Consider the following 24,666-nt stretch of genomic DNA (forward strand, 5'->3'; position numbering starts at 1 on the left):
GGTAGAAACATGAACGGAACAGAGGTACCCAAGCAAAACGACGAAGCAAACTTTTGTACAAAATCTCCCTCTGGTAATAATTAGTATTAGGCATTTTTGTGTATGTGATAAACAGTTGTATTGTATTGTAAAATCTTTATTGTACATAATTCACATTGAACACTGATAAATGATTTAATATACAATGGCGGACTTATCCCATAAAGGGATCTATTACAGGCAACCTTTGAGAAACTGAAAGAAAACTGTAGAATGTATAAGGGTAATAACCGTACAGTTAAAGATAAACTAAATAATACCGAGTAAAAAATTAATTGAATATATAATACAATAAAAACAGCTCTATATACCTACATATGTAAATAATAAAAGTACATGAATAATAATATAACATTAATACATAAAAATTTAAGTTCGATCAATTGTCTATTACATTATCATTGTCAAGGGATGAACAGCAATGCCCTTCTTAAAATATCACCTAAGCCTATCTACAGTTGTCAATTCGATTGCCAAGCGTGGCAACTAATGGCAAAACTACCTTTATGGGAAAGGCCTATGTCTAGCAGTGGACAGTAAGTAAAGTGATATAACAATAATAATAAAACATCAATGCAAACTAGAACTTCGATATTTTTCAACTACAATCGATATTGGATGTGTTTTTCTTCAACCGATTTCAAAAAAGGAGGGAATTATCAATTTAGTTGTATTTTTTACTTCAACGACTTCATAAAGAAGGAGATCCTCAATTCGGTTGTATTTTTTATTTTTTTATTATTTTTTATTATTTTTATTATTTTTTTTTTGTGTATTATCTCATAATTTCTTCAGTTATAAACCGATTTATAAAATTCTGTTTTTTTTTATTAATAAGGATATATTTTTAGGTCGGTTCCATAGAAATTTTAACAAAATCGGTTTTTGAATCGATGTCAGTGCTTTTTGTGGAATAAAGTCTTAAATTTTCATTGTAAGGTTTCCATAATTAATTTTATCATTTACAGAATCGCAAATTAATCTATCAATAATTAATTAAGTACTTGACTTTTCGATTTTAGTTGTTTAAAACTTTATTTACAATTACACTCCTACCGGTGTTGGCTAAACCCAAAATGTTAATATCATCAAAATTCATTTTTGGTTAAGAATTACATATAACTTCTCTTGGTGTTAACTCACTCGTGTATACCTTCTTAGCAACTTTGTCATCCGTATTTAATACGATTACGGCTTCAAACTCAATGACTCTTTTCATAAAATCCATTCCGTGTGAAGAATCAATAGGATAGATTAATTTGACAATGCCCATTTTGGAACAAAATATTAATTGTAAATTGACGGTATCCTTAACTAAATTTCTGGTCTTATGATATTGAAGTGAACATTTACTATTTGAGACGTTAACCGTCCACTATGGACTTAAGTCTTCCCCATAAGGGGAGTTTTGTCAGTAGTTGCCACGCTTGGCGTTGGCAATCCCAGTTAGGTCTTAGAGGATGTTTTAAGAAGAACGTTGCTGCCCATCCCTCGTCGAGCCTTCTTTCGTCGGCTCTTACGACACCTATGGGAAAGGAAGGGGTGGCCCATTTTATGCCGGGGCACAAGGTGAAGTAAACATACTATGTATCATTGCTGCATTTAATCGTTTAGTAACTTAAGAAGCTACTAAGTAAACAAAGAATATACAAAAAGATTGCGTACAATTAATTAAAAATTTTGATTAAACTGAAAAACTATTCTACTTGTAAAAAAATTTTATTCTATGTACTATATCGTAAAGAGTCAAATGTAATTTTTGCAAGAAGGACAATTAAAAAATGGCTCCAGATTTGAATGTACTATATCGTAAAGAGTCAAATGTAATTTTTGCAAGAAGGACAATTAAAAAATGGCTTCAGATTTGATGAAGCAATAAATTATTTTAACATTTATTATATAAGTAGATAGGTATTATATTTATTTATATTATATTGTTTATTTTTATTTTTCTGTATATTTGTTTATGTACTCTAAATATTAATAGTTGTAACACATCAGCTGCTCGATAACGACATGCTTTCTAACTGTATTGGGTTAACTGGAAGAGATCTCTGTCAGAGATAAATCCACTCTTGTTCACAATATTTATAAATGCATTAACAATGTAGTTTACAAGTGCAACAAACAAAATATTAACAGTTACGAGTTTATATATCTTAGAAATTGGAATCTTTGTTAAAAAGCACCCACAGTTATTTAATAAAATTTGTGAAATTAATAAATTTATCAAAAGGGACCCTACCAAACTACACATGCCTATATGTAAGAGTAGCCTCTATCATAAAAATTGTTTTGTGATGTGCATAAATATTTACAATAAGATACCCCAGTCATTTCGTGAAATGCCCTTTGAAATTTTCCGAAGAAAACTACGAAATTGGCTTATTGAAAAGTGTTTTTACACGATAAAAGAATTTGTAAGTCGGAATGGCAGATTAGACTAAGAATGCATTTTACGTAATAATATTAATAATATGACATGTACAATTTTAATGCTTTATAACTACAATATCGACTATTTTTAAATGTTGACATAATTAACTAATTCAATGTAACAATTAATATGTGTTTAGAATAATTATTTGGACATACATAATTAATAAATTTTTACTTAACATGTGCTAAGACAAAATTTGCATGCCTTTAGATAAGGCGAAATGTGTAGCTCAGTTACCATTTTAAGTCCTTTGTACCACATTTCGAGCAAATAAATTATTCTTATTCTTATTCTTATTCAAAAATATAATAAAAAAATTGAGATTTCAATTAGAAGATTTCAATCAGTATTGAGAACAGGATGAAAATAAATTCTACTGGTTATAAAATAATTATTATATTGTTTGTAGAATTGTTTTAAAATATTACATAAGATATACTACAGAATACAATGTAATTTAGAATTTAATCTAATTTAGAACAAATTAGAATTAGTTGATATTATCAATAATAATAAATTAATTACCAGGATACAAGAGAATACAATGTAATTTAGAATCTAATTAAGAACTAATTAGAATTATTTTGAAATCTTTAAAACAGTTGATACGTATTATTAATAAAATATAAATTATTGGTTACCAGGTGTCACCAGTCTCCGTGACGTCAGACTAGTGGTGGAGCCTGCCACGGTCATCAGAGGTGGTACAGCTGCTCTGATCTGCTACAGAGACATGCAGGGGGCGCCACTATACACCGTGAAATGGTACAGAGGGAACCACGAGTTCTACAGATTTACACCGTTGGAGGAACCAAATAATAGGGTGTTTGGTCTACCAGGAATTTATGTTGATGTGAGTTTTTGCATCAAATAAGTTGTTTGTAATTTGCTTGACTTTTTTTTTTATTTTATTATGAACTGACTTTGATATCGTTTTTTTAATACATTTTAGTCTTATAAATTTTGTTAGGTATTATATAGTTTTTTTTTTATAGAATAAATTTTTATATTATTTGTAAAGAGTGCAAGTAGTTAGTAGTTTGATTTAATAAAGCTTCATTATTATTTTTTAATTTTGTAGTAATCATAAAGTATATTTAATAAAAAAATGATTTTTTATTGTGCTTAGTTGAATGAATGTCTCGTATTGTATTGTAAATCAATTTTTATGATTATTTATGCATTCTATAAAATTTATTCTCTTAATGATTTCATATAAATATTGTCACAATTAGTTTTTTTTTGTAGGATTAAATTTTGATATATTTTATTAATATAATAAATTTGTAACTAGACTATGTCCGTACATGGGAGATACTTAAGAAAAGGTGATATCAAGAGCCTTAGAGCAATAGAAGCTAAAACAATAATTTTTAGAAATTTTTGTCCGATTTAGCACCGACTACTGGAGCAAAGATACGTACAGACATGTATTTTGTTTTGCGTGATACCGGAGCAAAGTCCGGTATCACGCAAAAACTAACATACTTGTATGAGATTTTTCCAATCGTATTCTAGAAGGTCTAATTTCAAAACAGAGGGCTTATCATGAAATGTTTGCCGAAATTTCGGAGCCTAAAGAAACACAAATTTGATATTAAAATTACATAATACATGCCGTTTGGAAATATTAAAAATGTTAAAATATCGTTCCTTTGGACTTTTATGAAAGAATGTATGACGAACGAAATGTTAAACTACATTTATTGGTCCGATTTTGATGTAAACAAAAACACGAAATGGAGTCCGAAACTTCTGAATTTCATTTCATGGTAGACCCGCTGGTGTATGTTTTACCTCGATACGCCATCTAGTAGCGGTATGTTTCGTTGGTTTTCCTGCGTCTGAAGCCAACGTGTACAATATCGGGTATAAAAAGTCAGTTCGTATATTCAATCTGGCCCTTAGTTAGGTACCTCTTTTAACAGTCTCATTACCTATTCATTTATTAGTGTTACAATAACCGTAAATAACTTCAAGTGAAAAATGTTCCTTATTGTCCTTCGCCTAACGACCGTCCGCTTCACTATCAGCGCCAGTATAGATATTTATCTCAATATTACCATTTTCAACTACAATAGAATTGTAAAGAATGAAATATGCATTTAAAGGGTTCTTAATTATTATAATCCATTTCCTTGTTCACTGTCTTCTCTGGTTAGATTGATGTTTTCTGCTGTGGAAGGGATGGTGCAATGTATTTTTAGTGGGTCGCATTCATATTGATGACGTTACTAAATAACGACAGATTGTTATATTAAAACTAATAAAATCTTACATAAACTTACATATTTATCAGTCATTTACCACTGTTGTGGGTTAAATTGAGTAAACGACGTTGGTAAAGATATATATTTCAACTGTCAATTCTAATAGATAAAAATGATCTTATACCATATACTAATGAATTTTATTTATTTTTTTATTTAAGACAATTTGAGTTAATTTTTTGTTAGTAAGTGTACTTAAATACTAAATACAAATAAAGAAAATTAAGATAAAAATGGTGGGGCGCTACATTAACTTAGTACGTGCAGTGCTAAATTTACAATTTATTTATTTAAAGGAACACCAACAGCATATTGCATTATAATACATATAACAAACATTAAATACAATACAATATTAATGCACATGCGTATTGAAGGTATTCACAGCATTTACTTTGACATAATTATACAGTATGAAATAAAGTAAACAATTTTAAGGAATTAAATAATACTAGACAATTATTAAATCAAAATTTTTTTACTGTACTGCACGTATAAATATAGATATGACTCCATAGCTAGCTGTATACCTTGGCAGGCCAATCTCCACGTAACCCCATCTCAAAATTATCATGGTTAATTCAACACGATGGACTAACTGATCGTTTGTACACTGCCAGCGTGTACCGATAACACTGCCTGGGTTATCATTCCATTAACAACTATTAAAAAAATTACTAATACGTCAATAACATTTTAAATGATTTTTTACCATTTCGCTGTTTTTGATTTCGTCTGATATTTTTAAGCTGTTGAGTGAATTATAAAAATACTCCATTTTTACAAGTATAAATTAGCACTGTCTTAATATTATGTTTAATGGGTGAAAATGGAATAATAACCCTGCCTGCATTATCGAAATGCACCTGGCGGGTCACTAGTGAGAGATGATAGATAAGGATGAGTTCAGATCAGTTGGTCTATTACTACGAATTCAACAAGAATTCACTGCGAAGGTGTCCAGGGGAAACCACGTAGAGATATAATACGTTTATAATAATAATAATAATACGGTTGTTAGAGTCCGTTACTAATAATCCCCTTCCCCCTGTCTAAATATTAGAAATCGTAGGTAAAACTCAAATAATTAATTATTCTACATTTGTACAAGGACAATGCGGCCCTCCGATTAAATACATCTGGTGTAGGGAATCCTGTACGTTCTGCTATCAAATTTTCCCATTTCCATCACCTAGAGATCGTATTTAGATTGTATGGTTTGTGCGAGACGAAAACCTGTTTGAACTAGCGTTTCCTTGGGTTGCTGCGAAAGAATTATTGGCTCTTTACCTTTGAATCTCAAGGGCAAATGGAATAAATTTGGATACTTTTTTTTAGACTAAGATGTATTTTGACGACATATTTTTTTGTAATTTAATACTGCATGGATTATGCCTTGTATGCGCGTGGATTTTTGAAGTAGGTATCTATTATTATTGAAAGACGGGTGGGTGTTTCCAGTCAGAAAAACCTGTGACCTTTTCATGATCTTTTGTACTCGCCCTTTTAAAGTTCACTACCAATTCCTATCAATGATAGGAATTTTGAGTTGTTTTTTTTGTAGCGATATTTTTTATCTCCTCAGGTAATTTTCAAAAGAGGTATATTATTTTTGTATAAGAGGCTTAAAGTCACAAAGTGCTGCGGCGTTTCTTCCTCAATGTGATAAAGTCTGCAAACAGTTGGACATAAGTTTAGTTGAGCCATGTGCTTGTTTAGTGTGCAGTATCCAGTAAGTGTTCTTGTTGATACATACATATTATTTTTACTCAGAAGAATTAATTTCTTATATATATATATATATATATTTTCTGAAAAACCCTTAGTAAAGAACTAACCCAGAGTTTTTGAGTGATTTAATCCTAGCATCAAGCTATTATTTGCTAATTGTAAGCTTTCAAGTTTGAGGTATCTGAGATTTGTGCTTCGAACCATGCCACAGTAAGGATCTGGTCCCTTTTGGGAATTCTTCGCCCCTTCTTTTGCTAATTAGTCAGCTGTTTCATTTCTACGAATGTTTGAGTTAAGTAGGTAACCGCTTCTGTATAGCGTATAAAGCAAACATTAAATTTTTAAGGCACTTTTTTCTATGCACAACTACTCTTTGGAATCAACTTCCAGCAGCAGTATTTCCGAACCGATACGATATTATAACTTTCAAGAAAAGAGCATGTTCCTTTTTAAAAGGCCGGTAGCACACTTGCGATGCCCCTGGTGTTGCGGGTGTTCCCGGTTACCTGCATTACTAGTTTGCTCCCTGTGTTATAAAAAAAAAATTAAGTTAGACTTTCAAGAATACAATAGTAAAAAAAAACAGCATCGAATTTCGTGTAGTAGTTTCTGCATGATGCCAAAACAAACTTACAGACAAATATTCTGAAGAATATTATTGTTCTACCTTCTATTGCTCTTATTAAGAATCCCTCGAATTATCGTCGTTTGTTAAAATATCTTCTATGTACATGCATCATTTAGTTACGACTTTATTATAATTACTATAAATAAATCTCATTTTAAAAGTAAGTACTTGAGATTACATTTTAAAACAGAGCACCTACGTGTTTACTAGACTTACTTCCTATTGAATTATCTTTAAAGTTTACTCAGCCAAATGTGAGAAAGACAAGGAAGGTGGACGTTTACTAAAATAACAACAATGCCATATAAAATGCTATATTGATTCCGACAAGTGGAAAAATGTCAGATGAAAGAATAACGAAACGTGTATAGTGTAAACGTAGAAGGATACGGGTACCGGCCTAAGTTAATTTACTACGATCAGATAAACCGCATTCTATTTTTATTTTTTATTTGCTAACAATATTAGTTTTTGGATATAACCATACTATCAGAATTGTTAAATTAAAATGACCATCATCATAATATCCGCATTGAATTGCCCACTGCTGAACATAAGCCTCTCCCTTGGGGGGTTTTGTTAGTAGTTCCCACGCTTGGTAGGTGGATTGGCAACAACAGTTAGGTTTTTTTTAATGGGTGATAATGGAATGGTAACCCCGCCTGCGATATGAGGATACGCTGGCTGGGTACCAGTGAGGGATGACAGGTGAGGATGAAAAGGCAGATCAGTTAGCCCATCGTGACGAATTCCACTAGAATTAATCACGACGGTTTCCAGGGGGAACTGTGTGGAGGTCGACTTGATAGGGTGTATTGCTAGCAACGAGTCAATTAGACACCATCACTAACAGTCCCTTACCTCCAGTTCGCAGTTAGGCTTTGGAGTTGTTTAAAGAGAGACGCCGTTGCCCATCCCTCGCTCTCTCTTAGTCGTCTCTTACGACATTTACGGGAGGAGGGGAAGGATTGTTAGTAACGCGGATTATCAGTCCCATTGCTAGTAATATACCATCATATATGGATAAATAATCATATACATGAATTCTGGAAACATTTTAGGTAGTCGTGAACAAATATATCTATTGAAATAAAGAATCCCACATACATGAATTCCGAAAACATTTTAAGCATTCGAGAAAAAATATATCTATTTAGAGGTTTTTAGCATTCAATTCTCTTTACCTAAAATAGAAGCAGTTAATAAAATATCGTCGACTTCTCGATTTGAGATCACAAACTGTAGATAATGTATGTGACTGTTTGTAAGCTCATTATTATAATACTACAGAGGCTGTCTAGGCTTTGCTTTGAGTAAAATCTCTTCAAAAGGGAAGGTATTTTTACTAGTATAGTAAAACAAATACAATATACAAATACTATCAGATTTTTGTCCGCTATTTCGTACACGTTAATTTTAGAAAATATAAAACCAATGAATTATAACCCTTCTGGATGGTATATTAAGATCAAACATACACTTAATTTTAAGTTAGACCTTCGGGAATACAACTGTGTAAACCGTATCTAATTTGGTATAGTTGTTTTTGCGTGATACCGCAACAAACATATAGAGAGGCAGAAAGACAAAATTTCTAAAAAAATTATTTTATGGCGTGTGTTGGTTTTGTTAAGACTAATTTCATACAATATACATTTTTCTTAAATATCTCCCAAATACCAGACATTGTCTAAATTAAATTTTATTATATTATTAAGATTGTTGTAACTTTATTGAAAACCCATGAGAACGGAAATAAATCATCGCATTTTGTAAGTAAAATATTACTATAAAGTACCAACTGAAACACCAATCAACTGAAGCAATGTAACTAAAACAATGTACGCACGATAAGTGGGATGATGTGGATGGATTAGATAGATAGACAGTGTCTATAGATTACCAGAGAATACTTTACCAGAAGAAGACTTTGTACAAAAGTTGTTTGCTTAGACACCTCTGTCCTATTCGTGTTTCTCTACCGTAAAACAGTTGTGTTTGCATAGCTGTGTTTCGGTTTGAAGATTGGGATATGACAGTGAATTTACAGTGTACAGAGGAGTAAGACCTGAGTCCTCGGAAATGGCAACGCATGGGGGATATCATGGACGAAACAGTATACTCTGATATGTCCATGGTATTGCTCATATCTATAGGCAACGGTTACCACTTTCCATCAGGTGGGTCGTCAGCTTGTTTGCCATTCTAAGTTGTATAAAAAAAATATTATGTATCGATTGGCACACTATCGTCACACCAGCCGTTATCTGTCCGCAGTTGAACACAGATCTCCTTTATGAACTGTCATAAGAAATAGTCCCAAGCCACGTAGGTGGCTGGATGGGTGGATGTAGATCCAATCCTTGCAATACATTTGAGATCATCATTTTATGTAGTTTTTTGGAGGAAACAATAAGGATTATCTGTCTGTCTATCATCACTTCACATAATGGGGAGTTGTGAACTGCATTTGCTTGTACGGAGCCCCCACTCAAAAACTTTTCTATCTATTGGAGAACCATTTCAAGCTATGCGATCAGCCCATTGTCACGTCAGTAAATAGGAAAAATACACTAACAATATACTTAAATACCGTCTAAAAGTAATAATGTCTTCCGAGAGGTTACTTCGTCGCAGTATGGTCCTTTCAAATTGCCTTTTATATTGCCTTTTTAAATTTTAGTACCGTAATTAAGATTTTATATTGCAGTAAAAAGAAAGGTACTAAATTACAGTTGGCCGTCAGTTTGTTTAATATATATAGTTATAATGATTCAATTGAATAATAAATATGTAAGTAAATAATATTGAACTATTATAAGTCGAGTTGGTAGTAACAAGTACCTTTTTAGTACTGTCACAATCTAACTTGAGGACAAGGCAGTCTTTAGACTTCGAGAATTTGTAGGTATATAGTATTTGAAAAAGAGTGATTAACAATCTCTCTATACTTAGCATTGCCTTGAACATTTTTAGCAATCAAGGTTCGAAGTAACTCGCCTAACAAACTTCGCAACTACTGGCAAAACCTTTTCTATGGGGATGTCTACATTTAGCTGTCTATTGTTTTGCCCATGATACCCACTATGCGTTGCCATTCCTAAGGACTTAGGTGTTATTCCTCTGTACCCAGTAAATTCACGCCATATCCCACCCTTCAAACCGAAACACAGCCATGCAAACACAACTGCTTCACGGTTGAAACACGAATAGGACAGAGGCACCCAAGCAATCGACTTTTGTACAAAGTCTCTCTCTGGTGTTTCACAAAACGTGCTTGAACATAATGGCAATCGGAGATTGGTGACTAATATGGAAGGTCGTGGAATTTCTGGTAGTAATAGTGATGGTCAATCTTCAAGTGTTAGCAATCACATAAATATTAATGGTAGCGGAATTAAACAAAATAACTCTAATTAAATAATTAGTGACATGTACTTCCATAAAATGTAACCTAGTTCAATTAAATTATTCATTCTTGAGTACTAAAATATTATGACATTAGACTCTGTAATTTCACTATCAAAGTCACTTGTACATTGAACTCAGTCCTTGCTTGTCTGTTGTTCTAAATATTCCATATTTACAATATCCAAATCCAGAATAATAAGATCCACAAGGGTCTATTAATAGACGTGGTATATTGGTACATATTCTATATTATTACATCAGTTAACTTGTCGGATAAGGTTCAAACTTTAACTAATACGTCATTTCAATGAAATTAAGCCACGTGCTCCAGTTTGTGAAATACTCCCATCTAAAATACTTCAAAGTTATGACAAAGGCTTTGTCTAATGTGTGTGTTGCTGTCATGTAGTTGATGAGATGACCTATAACCTATAACTTCGTAACTTGATACATCTGCCTCACTCCAATCAGTTTAAAGATTCTAAATTTAGAATCAACGATGAGCCTACATCAAATATGCATGAATGAAGCAAAAGAGTTGTCTCAGTTAAGGAAAGGATCAAATGTCAATCGGGGAACAACATAAAAGGGAAAGTTGAAATATTAATGTTGGTATAATATTGGTGTTTCTAATTGTTCTTTCTATTAATGATGATGTTAAAGTGTTATAGTATCACTATTCCACTTAGTCATTAAGATGTAAAATGGGGATGAACAAAGCACCAATGTATTAGCGTTATAAATGAGAAAGTTCATTAACTTGTCAATCAACTTTTTTTTATACAACTTAGAATGGCAAACAAGCTGACGACCCACCTGATGGAAAGTGGTAACCGTCGCCTATAAACATGAGCAGTACCACGGACATAACAGAGTAGACTGTTTCGCCCATGATACCCCCATGCGTTGCCATTCCTGAGGACTCAGATGTTATTCCTCTGTACCCTGTAAATTCACGCCATATCCCACCCTTCAAACCGAAACACAGCTATGCAAACACAACTGCTTTACGATAGAAACACGAATGGGACAGAGGTACCCAAGCAATCGACTTTTGTACAAAGTCAAAAAGAAAGACGTTCTCAATTCCGTAGTATTTTTTTATACAGTTATGAACCGACTCGGATTTTTATTTCTGAAAGGATCTACTTATAAAAAAATATTTAGTAGTTTAGTTTTTAAATCGGAATAACTGGTTTTGCTACAAGTGAAGTTGTTTTTTTTTTGTGGAACACATCTTATGGATATTACGTTACTTGAATGTCATTCAATCAGTCTGAAGCGTTTACATTGATTAAAATCAAATATGGTATACACGATGGACTTAGCATACAGTGTACATTTTACCCTTTTTATTAATACTCTAAGAGATGCGTGACCAACAGTTTGATGTTGATGACATTCGTTCCTTATGTGAGTATGATTCCATTTCGTATCACAAGTTTCTTCTACCCTACCTGCTCTGTAAAAGCTAAATATATATATATATATATATATATTCTTAATTGCACTAAAACATGAGATGTTGACAATGGAATGGTTACTCTACCTACGCTATCGGTATATGCCGTATATCGGTGATATGATGATAGATGGCAATGAAAGCTGGTCAATTAGCCCATCGTGATGAATTCCACAAGAATTAACCATGATGGTTTCTAGGGGGAACCGCGTGGAGATCGACTTGATATTGCTAGCAATAGGTTGTTAGATCCAATTGCTAACAATCTCTTCCCTCCGAATCGTCACAATTATATAAATACTAATTGACGACATTTGTTATTTTTTACACGACAGAATTTTGACATTTTATTTTTTTGTACAGACCTATTACAATATGTCGTTTATAGCCTATAAATTTAGCGATGCCCATATAAAATTCGTCGATAAGTTGAAAACGATGTTAACAATATTTTATTAAGTGTCTTACAGGGGAAACAGAATATAAAAGTAGGACCCTTTTCCGATATCAATTCGTGATACTGCAATAGTCTATTCTGTCGCATTTATTGATGTACCTAATAAATAGAGAAAAGGTCTTGAATAAAATAGCAGTCCATTAGTATTGTTGTTACCATTTTATTTGAATATAGTAATAAATTTTTAATTAAAAACTGTCTGAGGGATTTTGTAATTCTTCACAATACTATTAGTTTAACAGAACCTATATATATATATATATATATATATATATATATATATATATATATATATATATATATATATATATATATATATATATATATATATATTACAACACAGCGGGCAAACGAGCATGCGGCTTACCTGATGGTAAGTGACTATATATATATATATATATATATATATATATATATATATATACATATATATTTATACCACTGAGGTGGCAAACAAGCATACGGCCCACCTGATGTTAAGTGGTTACCGTAGCCTATGAACGCCTGCAATACCAGAGGTATTACGCGCGCGTTGCCGACCCTTAAGAAACCTCTTTACCCCCCTTTTGAAGAACCCCATGCTGTAGTCTCTCGGGAAAACCTCGGCAGGGAGCTCATTCCATAACCTGAGTGTTCGTGGGAGAAAGCATCTCTGAAACCGCGTTGTACGCGACCATTTAGGCTGTAAGGTATGAGGGTGAACTCCCTGTCGATGGCGAGCCGTACGATGATAGAAAGTGGCCGTAGGCATCATATTGAATAATTCCTCTGAGCACAATCCGTTGTATAAGCGGTAGAACACGCAGAGTGAGGCAAAATCTCTCCTAAGGCTTAAGGGTTCGATACCGCTTGCAAGCATGGGATCATCGACAATTCTCATAGCTCGTCGTTGCACTGAGTCGAAGGGTTCAAGCTGGTATCTAGGTGCTCCCGCCCATAAGTGACAGCAATACTCCATGTGGGGCCGGATTTGCGATTTGTAAAGCATTAATCGCTGATCCGGCGTGAAGTAATGCTTCGCTCTATTGAGCACACCGAGTTTTTATATATTTTTATATATATATATATATATATATATATATATATATATATATATATATATATATATATATATATACACACACATGGAATATATTTCAGTAGTAAATGCACCACCTACTTTTCTGTTTGCCTCATGGTTGACTGTTAGAGAACGCTATTAGGTGTTAAGTTCGCCATATGTACACTTACTTATATACTCGTAATTGTGCATTACAGTTTAAATAAATAAATAAATATTTTTGATATTACTAACGTGCATATGAATGGGATAGTTTTATGGTAATCATTATAAGGCGAACTATATGGTTAAATACCTCGTTGTGTAGACAAATAAATTTTCATACAATTTCAAGTACTTGTTCAATATTCTATACGTACAAATGTAAACAGTTCGTCTAAAAATAGGTTTATTTATAACCGAAATTAAATTTACTTTGTCAGCCTTTTCATCGAATTGTGCAATATCGCAGTGACAAGTATACGAGATTTCTAATTTATATAATACCTGTGTTTATCCGCGACTTCGGCTGCGTGATCAGGAATTGGGAATTGACTGTGATAAAATTTAGCTTTTTTTAATGGGTGATAATGGAATGGTCGCCGTGTGGTCCCGGCATAGAATAGGCCATCCCTACCCTTTCCGTGCATGTCGTAAGAGTCGATTAAAGGAGGGCGAGTGATTGGCAGCAGCGTTTCTCTTAAAACATCACTAAAGCCTAACTGTGATTGTCAACCCGCCTGCTAAGTGTGACAACTACTGGAAAACCCTACCAATGGGATGACCTAGGCCGGCAGCACACCTGCAATGCCGTTGGTGTTGCGGGTGATGGGCGGCGGTAGTCATTTACCATCAGGTGAGCCGTATGCTCGTTTGCACCCTGTGTTGTAAAAAAAATGTTCAGCAGTGGACAGATAACGGTTGATATGATAATGTGACAATGTAAGATATAGTATGAAACTTCTTTCAAATCCATTCAGCTTCTCGAGCGTGATTGATTGACATACCACTTTATTATTAGTATAGAATTGGCTTCATTATCAATTGTTTGTACTACAAAGTGCTGGGGGGAAAGGGATTGTTAGTAATGAGACTGAGAATCACATTGCTAGCAATATACCCGACCAGGTCGACCTCCTCGCGGTTCCCCCTGGAAACTATTATGGTTAATTCCTGATGGATTCATCATGATGGACTAACTGGCCTGTTTTCATTCTCATCTATCATCCTTAACTAGTGCTCCGCCAGCGTATCTCGTTAGTGCAGGCGGGTTACCATACCATTTTCAACCATAAAAAAAAAACTACAAAGTGTTTTACGATATTTTCAGATGAACCAATCCAACGGGACGCAAGTGTTTCTCCGACGCTTAGATCTCAGTCTCGCTGGCAACTTCAGCTGTGAAGTTACTGCTGACTCTTCATTTGCGACCCAGATTGCTACAAAGTTCGTTGACATCATAGGTAAATTTCTATTTTCTATTAATCTTTAACAAAATATATATTGCCAGAGGGAGACTTTGTACAAAAGTCGATTGCTTGAGTATCTCTGTCCCATTCGTGTTTCAACCGTGAAGCAGTTCTGTTTGCATGGCTGTGTTTCGGTTTGAAGAGTGGGATATGGCGTGAATTTACTGGGTAGAGAGGAATAACACCTGAGTCCTCAGGAACGGCAACGCATGGGGGGTATCATGGGTGAAACAATATACTCTGTTATGTCTGTGGTACTGCTCATGTCTATAGGCGACGGTTACCACTTTCCATCAGGTGGGCCGTCAGCTTGTTTGCCATTCTATGTTGTATATAAAAAAAAATATTAATTTCGCGAAATAAATGTTTTATGGATTGTCACAAATTAAATTTATAACAAGTTTTATTTAAATCTATTACAAATTTAGTTAATATTGCTTTTTAAGGTAAATAATTCGCTGTGATCAAATTGAATTTTAGGGATAGATATAGAGAAATTGCATCTTAGAATCGAACCCGTTAATTCTGTTACGATTAAACTTATATTTAACGCAGTCTTAGCGTTTAAACCGACTTCAAAAAAGGAGGTTCTTAATTCAGTTGGATTTTTTTTAGTTTGTTACCTCATAACTCCGTCAGTCGTGTACTGATATGGAAAAATCTTTCTTTATTCTAAAAAAATATATTTACAGGTTAGTGCTATAGAAATTTTATCAAAATCTATTCAGTCATTTAGTTTTTAGATCAAAATAGCTAGTTTTGTTATAATTGTTTTTTTTTGTGGTCCACATAATTGTTTTGGAGCAAATCTTCTTGTTATACATAATTTTAGATTATATGATAGATCTATTTATATGATCTAAAATTATATATTTATATATAATTATGTAAACACTCTAGTGTCTCCATAAAAATGCTTCGAGAAAAGCAGGTCAACTTTTGATACAATTTTGCATGATAAATAGTTATGAGTGATTCCTTCATAACTTCTATATTTATTTTGTCTTATCGTTTTTACATCTTTTTAATGCGTAAAAATTAATTTTATTTATCAAATAATTAAAAATAGATACGTCAAGATATGTTGTGTGCGTAAGTATATAGAACGTTAATAAAAAAAAAAAACGAGTCAGTTAATTAGACAATTAGCTGACAAAAATTAACCCGTTTTTTGAGACTCGATGCTGTATCTATATAATCTAAGTACGTAATACTATCAATTGAAACAACAATAAATGAAGTAACAGTAATGAGGTAAACTCATATTGTATTTGATACAATAGGAACTAATTATTATTTGTTACACCAACCTTCGTCCCTTCCGACTGTCTACCCCTAATCATATCTATTTCCCCACATGAAAACATATCTAGCCTTATAGAATCATAGTCGTATCATATTTCGTAAAATATAAACGTTCATGCTCACTATTTTACTTTATCTGAGCAGTAAGTGCTTTATAATTATTCTCAATTTTGTGTATAATATAGTATATTTTATTAATGTGTAAGTATATTTGTTATTTATATATATTTATTCGTTTATATATGTGATTTTAGTATGTATGTATATCAATAATTAGTAGTACCGCATTCGAGTATTCTGACACTTTCCTATGGTTGACTGGGAGAGAATGCTTTTAGCATTAAGTCCGCCATGTACACATATATACTAATGAATAAATAAAATAAAAAATTGTCCTATCGCCATTAGGTGTTAAGTCCGCCATTTGTACACTTATTAATATTATATAATTGTGCATTACAGTTTAAGTAAAAAAATAAATAATTTAATTTAAACGAGGCATTTGGCGTTCCATTGTTTCTGCCTACCCTAATGGGAGACAGGCGTGACAGATATGTATGTATGTATAATATAATTTATTAGTTATTTGATTAGAATTATTTTGTTTAATTCCGCTACCATTAGTATGTGTGCGACTGCCAACATTCGAATTTTGACCACCGCTGTTACTACCAGAAGTTTCATAATTTATCAGCTGTCAATCTTCGTTTCAATACTAATTCAAAAAACCGGTGATATGGACTTCCTCAAGATAACACCTAGTTCTGTAAAACGTTAACGTAACTATTACTTGTAGGGTTAAAAAATACAGTGATTAATTGTTCGGATTGATATCTGCTGCTGATTTTCACCACCGTACAACCCGCCACAAACTAAAGTTTCATCCCAATCACGAGTGGCGGTCTTCCACCGTGCGTTTTTCAAGGCACTTTCTACCACGCACAACCATTCTTTGGAATCAATTTCCAGCAGCAGTATTACGAACCGATACGACAACATAACCTTCAAGAAAAGAGTATATTCCTTTTTAAAAGGCCGGCAGCATACCTGCAATGCCATTGGTGTTATGGGTGATCATGGGCGGCCGTAGTCACTTACCATCAGGTGAGCCGCATGCTAATTTGCCCCCTGTGTTGTAAAAAAAGAATTATTCAATATCTAGTTGGTGATAGTATCAATTAATTTTTCTTGTAAACTGAACTTTTGTTTGACAATCGTGGCACAATGGTGGATTCATTGCTTTGCGTCAATAAGGTTTCGAGTTCGAATCCCGGTCTGTACAATTTACGAAAAGAACTTTTCTTAATTGACTCGAGTCTGAGTATTCTGATGAGTTTCCCAGATATTTGTTGCTTGGTTTTTTGATATAAGATATAGCAGCTAGAGGTCCAAGCGATTGGTGTGATGGTGTGGTTTTTTTTATATATCACTGAGGTAAACAAGCATACAGCCAATCTGATGGTAAGCACTTACCGTAGTTACGAATGCCTGCAGTACCAGGGGCATTACGCACGTTGCTAACTCTGAAGTTACTTCTTTGTCTGGCGTGAAAAGGATTGGCATGGAGTTTAACAGCCCCATTGCTAGCAATATGCTCTATTAGGTCGACCTCCACATGATTCCACCTGGAAACTATCGTGAACAATTCTTGTTGAATTCGTCACAATGGGCTAACTGACCTGCGTCATCCTCACCTATCATCCTTCACTGGTGACCCGCCGATGTATACCGATAGCGCGATACCATTCCATTATCACGCATTAAAAAAAAACTTCTATATCCATTTTTGAAGAATCGCATGCTGTAGTTTCCTAGAAAAACCTAGCAACGATGTTTAATAAAATAGAAAAACTATTTTTATTTAAAAAACAAAAAGATTCTTAGAAAAGAGAAACATTCGTTAAAATGTAAAAAATCTATAATTTTGAGAGCAAATAGCCGAATACAAATATCCTTGTAGAAACAATTCTGTAGCTGTCCACACCAAAGCTATATTTAGAAAGATACTTTTTTTTTTATAAAATTTAGAATGGCAAACAAGCAGACGGTCCACCTGATGGAAAGTGGTAACCGTCGCCTATAGACACGAGCAGTAGCATGGACATAACAGAGTATACTGTTTCGTTCATGATATCCCCCATACGTTGCCATTCCTGAGGACTCAGGTGTTATTCCTCTGTACCCAGTAAATTCATGCCATATCCCACCCTTCAAACCGAAACACAGCCATGCAAATACAACTGCTTCACGGTAGAAACACGAATGGGACAAAGGTACCTAAGTAATCGACTTTTGTACAAAGTCTCCCTCTGGTAAGGGATTACATAAACTATATATTACATTCGAAAATTCTATCCACTCGTGTGAATATGGCCAGAATACAAGAATGTATTCTATAAATTGTATACTAGACTTCTATTATTAATTGAAAATGCAAAGCGCAAATTCAAAATGTAATTATATCGTTTTACAATATATATGTGTGGCATAGTTGTAAATTCCCTTCTTCATATTGCGAGAGATATTAACAATCGAGTGCTCATTACGTTGATTGTGGTTTCTGAAGCAATTGTCTGCATATTTGAAACATATATCGTTTGAAACATACAGCGTAATCAAAAGATTTGCTTTTTTTATAATTGTACTTATATGTGTATTATAATTTAGTTAAATATAATTTATATAAAAAATATAATATAAATATAATAAATATAACTTAGTTAAATATAATTAGTGTAATATAATTTAGTTAAAATTATTGGCTTTTTTTAAACGCCTACTAATACGTTTTCCCTGTGTTTGTCTTGTAAATATTCATTTAATTGCTTAATCTGACTGACTTATTTGCACATATCCAAACAAGATAAATTGGCGTATTCGGCGCCCAAACTTTGAAAAGGGTCGATTAATGAACAGAATGGGGCCGTAAGTGTTCCTTTTTACCAATTTTGTTCGGGGTTACTATCGAGATACTACTTTATCCTGTTGAATTTAATGGAGGTGGAAGTTTTAATTAACTAACATTGCTAAGTGGTTCTAGTGCAGTGATAGAACTTTGAGGACTTGTGTGCTTCAGAATACAATGTTTATTTTCGTCTTTAAACTAATAGTAATAAGTACTGTTTTGTATTGAAACAATATTTAAATGATCTTATCTGGTAAAGCAAAATATATACAAATAATTAGAAATCATACTTCGTATATTATAATAATCATATTAGCCGTTAATTGTCCACTGCTGAACATAAGCCTCTCTCTATTGGGTTTACTAGTAGTTGCTATACTTGGCAACCAGGTTGGCAAGCACAGATAGGTTTTGGTGATGTTTAAAGTGGGATACTGCTGCCCATCCGTCAACCATTAAGTTCTGTTAGTCGCCTCACAATACCCACGGGAAAGAAAGAGGTGGCCCGTTCTATACCGGGACCATATGGTGCACATTATTATACAAAATGGAATATATGGTTATCACATCAAACCTTAACTGTCTGCTGAGCATAAGCCTTCCCTAGAATGATTTTGCCAGTGGCTTGGCAGGCGGATTCGCAACCGCAGTTAGATATTTTAAGAGACGCTGCTGTCCATCCCTCGCCTTCCCTTAGTCGCCTCTTATGACACCTATGGGAAAAGAAGGGGTTTATTCTATGCCAGGATCACGAGAAATATAAAAGTCTCTTTTATTTAAATTATTACATACAGAGTATAAATGCAGTGCAGGCGGTTTTTTTTTCAAAAAAGGCACTGTGTAGAGTTGCATGTTCTGTAAATAAAGCTATTACATTGTTTCATATGTTTTTCCTTTGAAGTAGACATTTACTTCAAAGGATATTAAATTGTAGTTTCCGCATAACGTGACTATGTATGTACTGATGATTTAAATTTCTCTCTTCATTTGTCATGTTTCGTTTTAATGAGCCAAACAAGCTGATGGACTGTACGTACGTTTGTCCCTGTACGGGTAAATGTAGTGTAGGACGACCCCACACTAATGGAGTGACGATTTTAAATGCGACTTCAAATGCAGGTAGCCCAGGAGCTGGTCCAGGTCTTTATGGCAGTTTAACATAATTAAATAATAGTCTAAGGGAGGGAGAATGTACAAAAGTCGATTGCTTGGGTACCTCTGTCCCATTCGTGTTTCAACCGTGAAGCAGTTGTGTTTGCATGGCTGTGTTTCGGTTTGAAGGGTAGGATATGGCGTGAATTTACTGGGTACAGAGGAATAACACCTGAGTCTTCAGGAATGGCAACGCATAGGGGTATCATGGGCGAAACAGTCTCTGTTATGTCCATGGTACTGCTCATGTCTATAGGCAATAGTTACCACTTTTCACTAGGTGGACCGTCAGCTTGATTGCTATTCTAAGTTGTATAAAAAAAAATGATAAAACAATTTATATACAGGGTGTCTACAAAATATTCACAAAACATTTTGTAAATTATCGCTTTTTGTGGTGCAAAATGTATTTGAGACGACTCCTATGACCAAAGATCGATTGCTCTCTTCAAAAAACAGGAAAAGATAATATTAACTAGGTTACTCAGCTGCGACCTGGAACCCCAGTACACTAAATTGAGGGACGACCGGACGTGACTCTGTTTTGCGAAATTTCTCGATTTGTATTCAATACTGTGTTGCCAACATTGAAATCAATTCCGCTTCCATACAAACATGCTATTTGGGAGCACCGACGTTAATCTCATTAGCGCGGCCCATTGTAACTAGGAACTTGCAAATTGTAACAGCAAAAGCAATTGACACGAACGAATTCGTGAAATTATAACAGTTTTATTGAATTTCTATCGTATTGATGGGTACACAATGTTCATTTTAATTTTGTTTTCATTGGACTTTACAAAGACGGTATTCAATTAAATTGTATTGTTTTCCATTGGCGATATCCGAATGTAGGAGGCTTCTAATTCGCTAATATTTTTAAGCAATTTCAAAAGAAGATGGATCTCTCAATCTGGTTTCCCTTTTGTTGAAATGTTACGCGATTTGCGACTTTTGCTAATTCTTTTGCTAAAAATGGATCTCAGCTGTTTCTTTTTTTGCAATCGAAAATGATTGACTTAGTTATTGCTTTTTCCTTATACAAATTTTGTCGTTGCGTTCCGAATAGGCGGATAAAAAAACTACTATTGAATAATGGTTTAAATTTAAGTTTACTCAAATAAAAATATTTATTTCTTTTTATCAAGACTGAAGTCCATATTTTAGTGGAATAAGATGTTATTTTCTTAAATTTAATTATAATAATAATAATTAGATATTATTATTGCTCTTAGATTCTGCCCTCATTGTACGCCGGTTTCTCTCCCTGGGGCCCTGAACCCCGGCCGACTGTGCTTCTGCCGGGGGTTAGTTGCCATCTCCTCTCCTTAAGAGGGAAGATGAGAATTTTTATAAAGTTTAAAAAATAATAATTTATTTGCTCCAAATGTGATTTGTACAAATGGTCTTAAATGATAACAGATATATGTATATTAGGTATAATCTTGGAGATTTCCTTTTTTATTTTGCCTTGTTGGTATTTATTTTATATATAACTCATATTAGCCGTGTGGCCCCGGTTAGAATGGGCCAATTTTTCCTTTCCTGTGTGTGTCATAAGAGACGAGCAAGGGGAATGAATGGTAGAGGGGTAAAGAGCAGCGTCTCTTTTAAAACATCACCAAAGCCTAATTGTAGTTATCTGACAAGCGTGGCGACTACTGACAAAACACTACAAAGGGAAGGCTAATTTGAGCAGTGGATAAACTTGCCAGAGCAAAAATTGCGTACATTCAGATATATGCAGGATAATTATACATATTAAATTGCAACATATTATATTAATGTCTCAGATATAACTACGTTAATTATCTCAGATATAACAAATTAATTTTTGGAGGGAAGCATTACAGCAGTAGAATGGGATGGCAACACTTTATGTTGTCCCCTATCTTCCAACCTAGCTATCCTATTATTACTCCATTAGAGTCGATATTGTTCTGGCAAACTAAAACGATATTTAGCAAGAAGCTGCGGACAGTCAATTCTGTTTTTAAACAACTCGGTATAAGAACATTAAGTCCTATTAATAATAGATTCTAATGTACTTGTAAGTAGCATTAATATCACATTTTTTATGCAACTTAGAATAGCAAACAAGCTGACGGCCCCCCTGATGGAAAGTGGTAACCGTCGCCTATAGACATGAGCAGTACTATGGACATAACAGAGTATACTGTTTCGCACATGATACCCCCGATGCATTGCCATTTCAGAGGGCTCAGGCGTTATTCCTCTGTACCTTGTAAATTTACTGCCATATCTCACCCTTCAAACGGAAACATAGCCGCGCAAACACAGCCTTCCTTCTTTCTTTCTTTCTAGCCTCGTAGTCATATCAGTCCAATATCCATGCCATTCAATAGTACAGTTCTTGGTAAATACCTTAAGTGTAAGTACAGTATTATTTGTTAATGAACATAATGTGTTTTTCTTAAAATGATTGTTAACTATATATAAATAGATATTGCCAACCCGCCTGCCAAGCGTGGCAGTTACTAGCAAAACCCCCCAAGGGGAAGTCCTATGTTCAGCAGTGAAAACTTAATATGATATAATAAAAATAAATAGTAATCTTAATATTAAATGGTATCAGTGCAACAACTGCTGGGAGATCGAATAAAGATAAAATAAAATTGGTTTAAAAATGAATGCCATTATCCAATGGATTTAATCTGAAATCAAATTGTTTTTTATACATAAAAATAGAATAGAAATAACATTTATTTAAACAGACTTGTTTATAAGCTCTTGAACTCAGTATTTTTTAAATCGTAATTTTTCTAATATTGACTTCAGAATACTGTTATCTGGTGAGGAAAGCTCGCAATTACTCTTTTCAAAGTAATTCGTCTACAAACAAAGAACGTGGCACGTTTATTTTACTCTTCCACGTTTATATTATTTCTAAGAATAATAAGAATTATGACACCTGTTTATATATTGATATTGGCAAACGACGGCGAAGTTTACCGTGGAGGTCACAGTGTATTTAATTTGTGAAGTTGACAACGGTGTTCATGTTTATAAATGGTGATTACTACTTTCTCTCAGGTGAACCATCGGCTTAATGACATTTCAAGAACTTTAAATGTATAAATAAATTAACAGCAAATATAATAAGGCTTATCGTTAATCTTCACAATGTAAATCTAAAATTAAGAAGAAACGCCTCAAAAGGTCCCAATGACTCCGAACGTTTCAAATTGGACTGACTTCGTTACGAAGCAATAAGATAAGATAACGGCCAATAATTATTTGAAGGCTATTACTCGAATGATAGAAGATAACAAAGATACAGAACAATAGATAGAAGGTAGAGAGGCCTTTGCTACGTCGTTTTTTGGAAGTGTTTTAATTAAATTAGAATTAAATTTATTTTCAGCTCCTCCAACGTTGGGTCCTGTTTTGAAAGCGGATAAAGATCGTTATCAGCCAGGGGAGATCTTGAGAGCCAACTGCACTTCATCTCCAGGACGACCAGCGACTAATCTCACTATATACATCAATGAAGATCCTGTAAGTACATTTAAGTAAATCCTAAAAGACCGAAGTCTCTCTTTAGAGAGAAAATTTTTGCAACCATGTTACACGATGATGTTGCCAATTCTGACCAGATTTGCACAATTATTTTTGTAGTTAATAGTATTTACTCCTATAAAGGCCCCATTTTAGTTTTGTAACAATTATCATCAAAGACATTTGTCTTTGTGTTGTTAGCTGGAGTATAAAATTGCAACACGCAGTTTTTAGAATGAAGAGAATCTACAAAACATGTCATTGTAGGATATTTGCAAAATATCTCGTCGTTTATCAGAGCGATCAGGATTAAAGTCTTTTTTGTGTTATTTACTCTTTTTTACACTAGTCCAAGAATTATGCAAAAATATATAAAGCCACTGACAAAGTACATAATGCGATTTCGCTAAAGTAGTCTCTTCTAGAGAACTTTTGGGCAGATTAGAAAAAAAGAAGGCTAATGTTTTGCTGCTACATTTACTGAGTTCACTTTTTAATGTTGCATACTTGTATGAATACTTGTAAAAGTATTAAGATGTTAACAATCGTGATTGTTGGTTATACCACGCGGAAGTATCAATTCGTTAAACGAAGCGCCACTAACGCGCGATTATATGTCAAAATCTCATTGCAAATGATTTGGATTCTTCATTATCTACTTTGAGTGAATTCACAGGAATGCCATTATATATTATCAATTGCAAAACGTTATATGTACGTAAATTTAGTTAATTTACATACATTTGTAATTGCTTTTGAATTAGGAATGCGAATCTGTAATAATAGTTTTAAGTTAAAAAAAAATAAGAATACATGGCTGCTATTACATAAAAAATTCT

At 33.7% G+C, this 24,666-nt stretch overlaps 1 protein-coding gene across 1 annotated transcript in view; it reads left to right on the forward strand.

The window, feature by feature from the left end:
• The window catches only part of LOC113510424 (uncharacterized), a 136,059-nt gene that overhangs the window by 106,707 nt on the left and 4,686 nt on the right, over positions 1-24,666 (forward strand). The window contains exons 2-4 of the mRNA XM_052898550.1: positions 3,124-3,332; positions 14,808-14,940; positions 23,694-23,827. Of these exons, the coding sequence (XP_052754510.1) occupies positions 3,124-3,332; positions 14,808-14,940; positions 23,694-23,827 (476 nt within the window). The remainder of the gene's footprint in view (positions 1-3,123; positions 3,333-14,807; positions 14,941-23,693; positions 23,828-24,666) is intronic.

This window comes from Galleria mellonella, unplaced genomic scaffold (genome assembly GCF_026898425.1).
Source record: "Galleria mellonella isolate WM207_F2 unplaced genomic scaffold, CSIRO_AGI_GalMel_v1 utg44, whole genome shotgun sequence".
Classification (NCBI taxonomy): domain Eukaryota; kingdom Metazoa; phylum Arthropoda; class Insecta; order Lepidoptera; family Pyralidae; genus Galleria; species Galleria mellonella.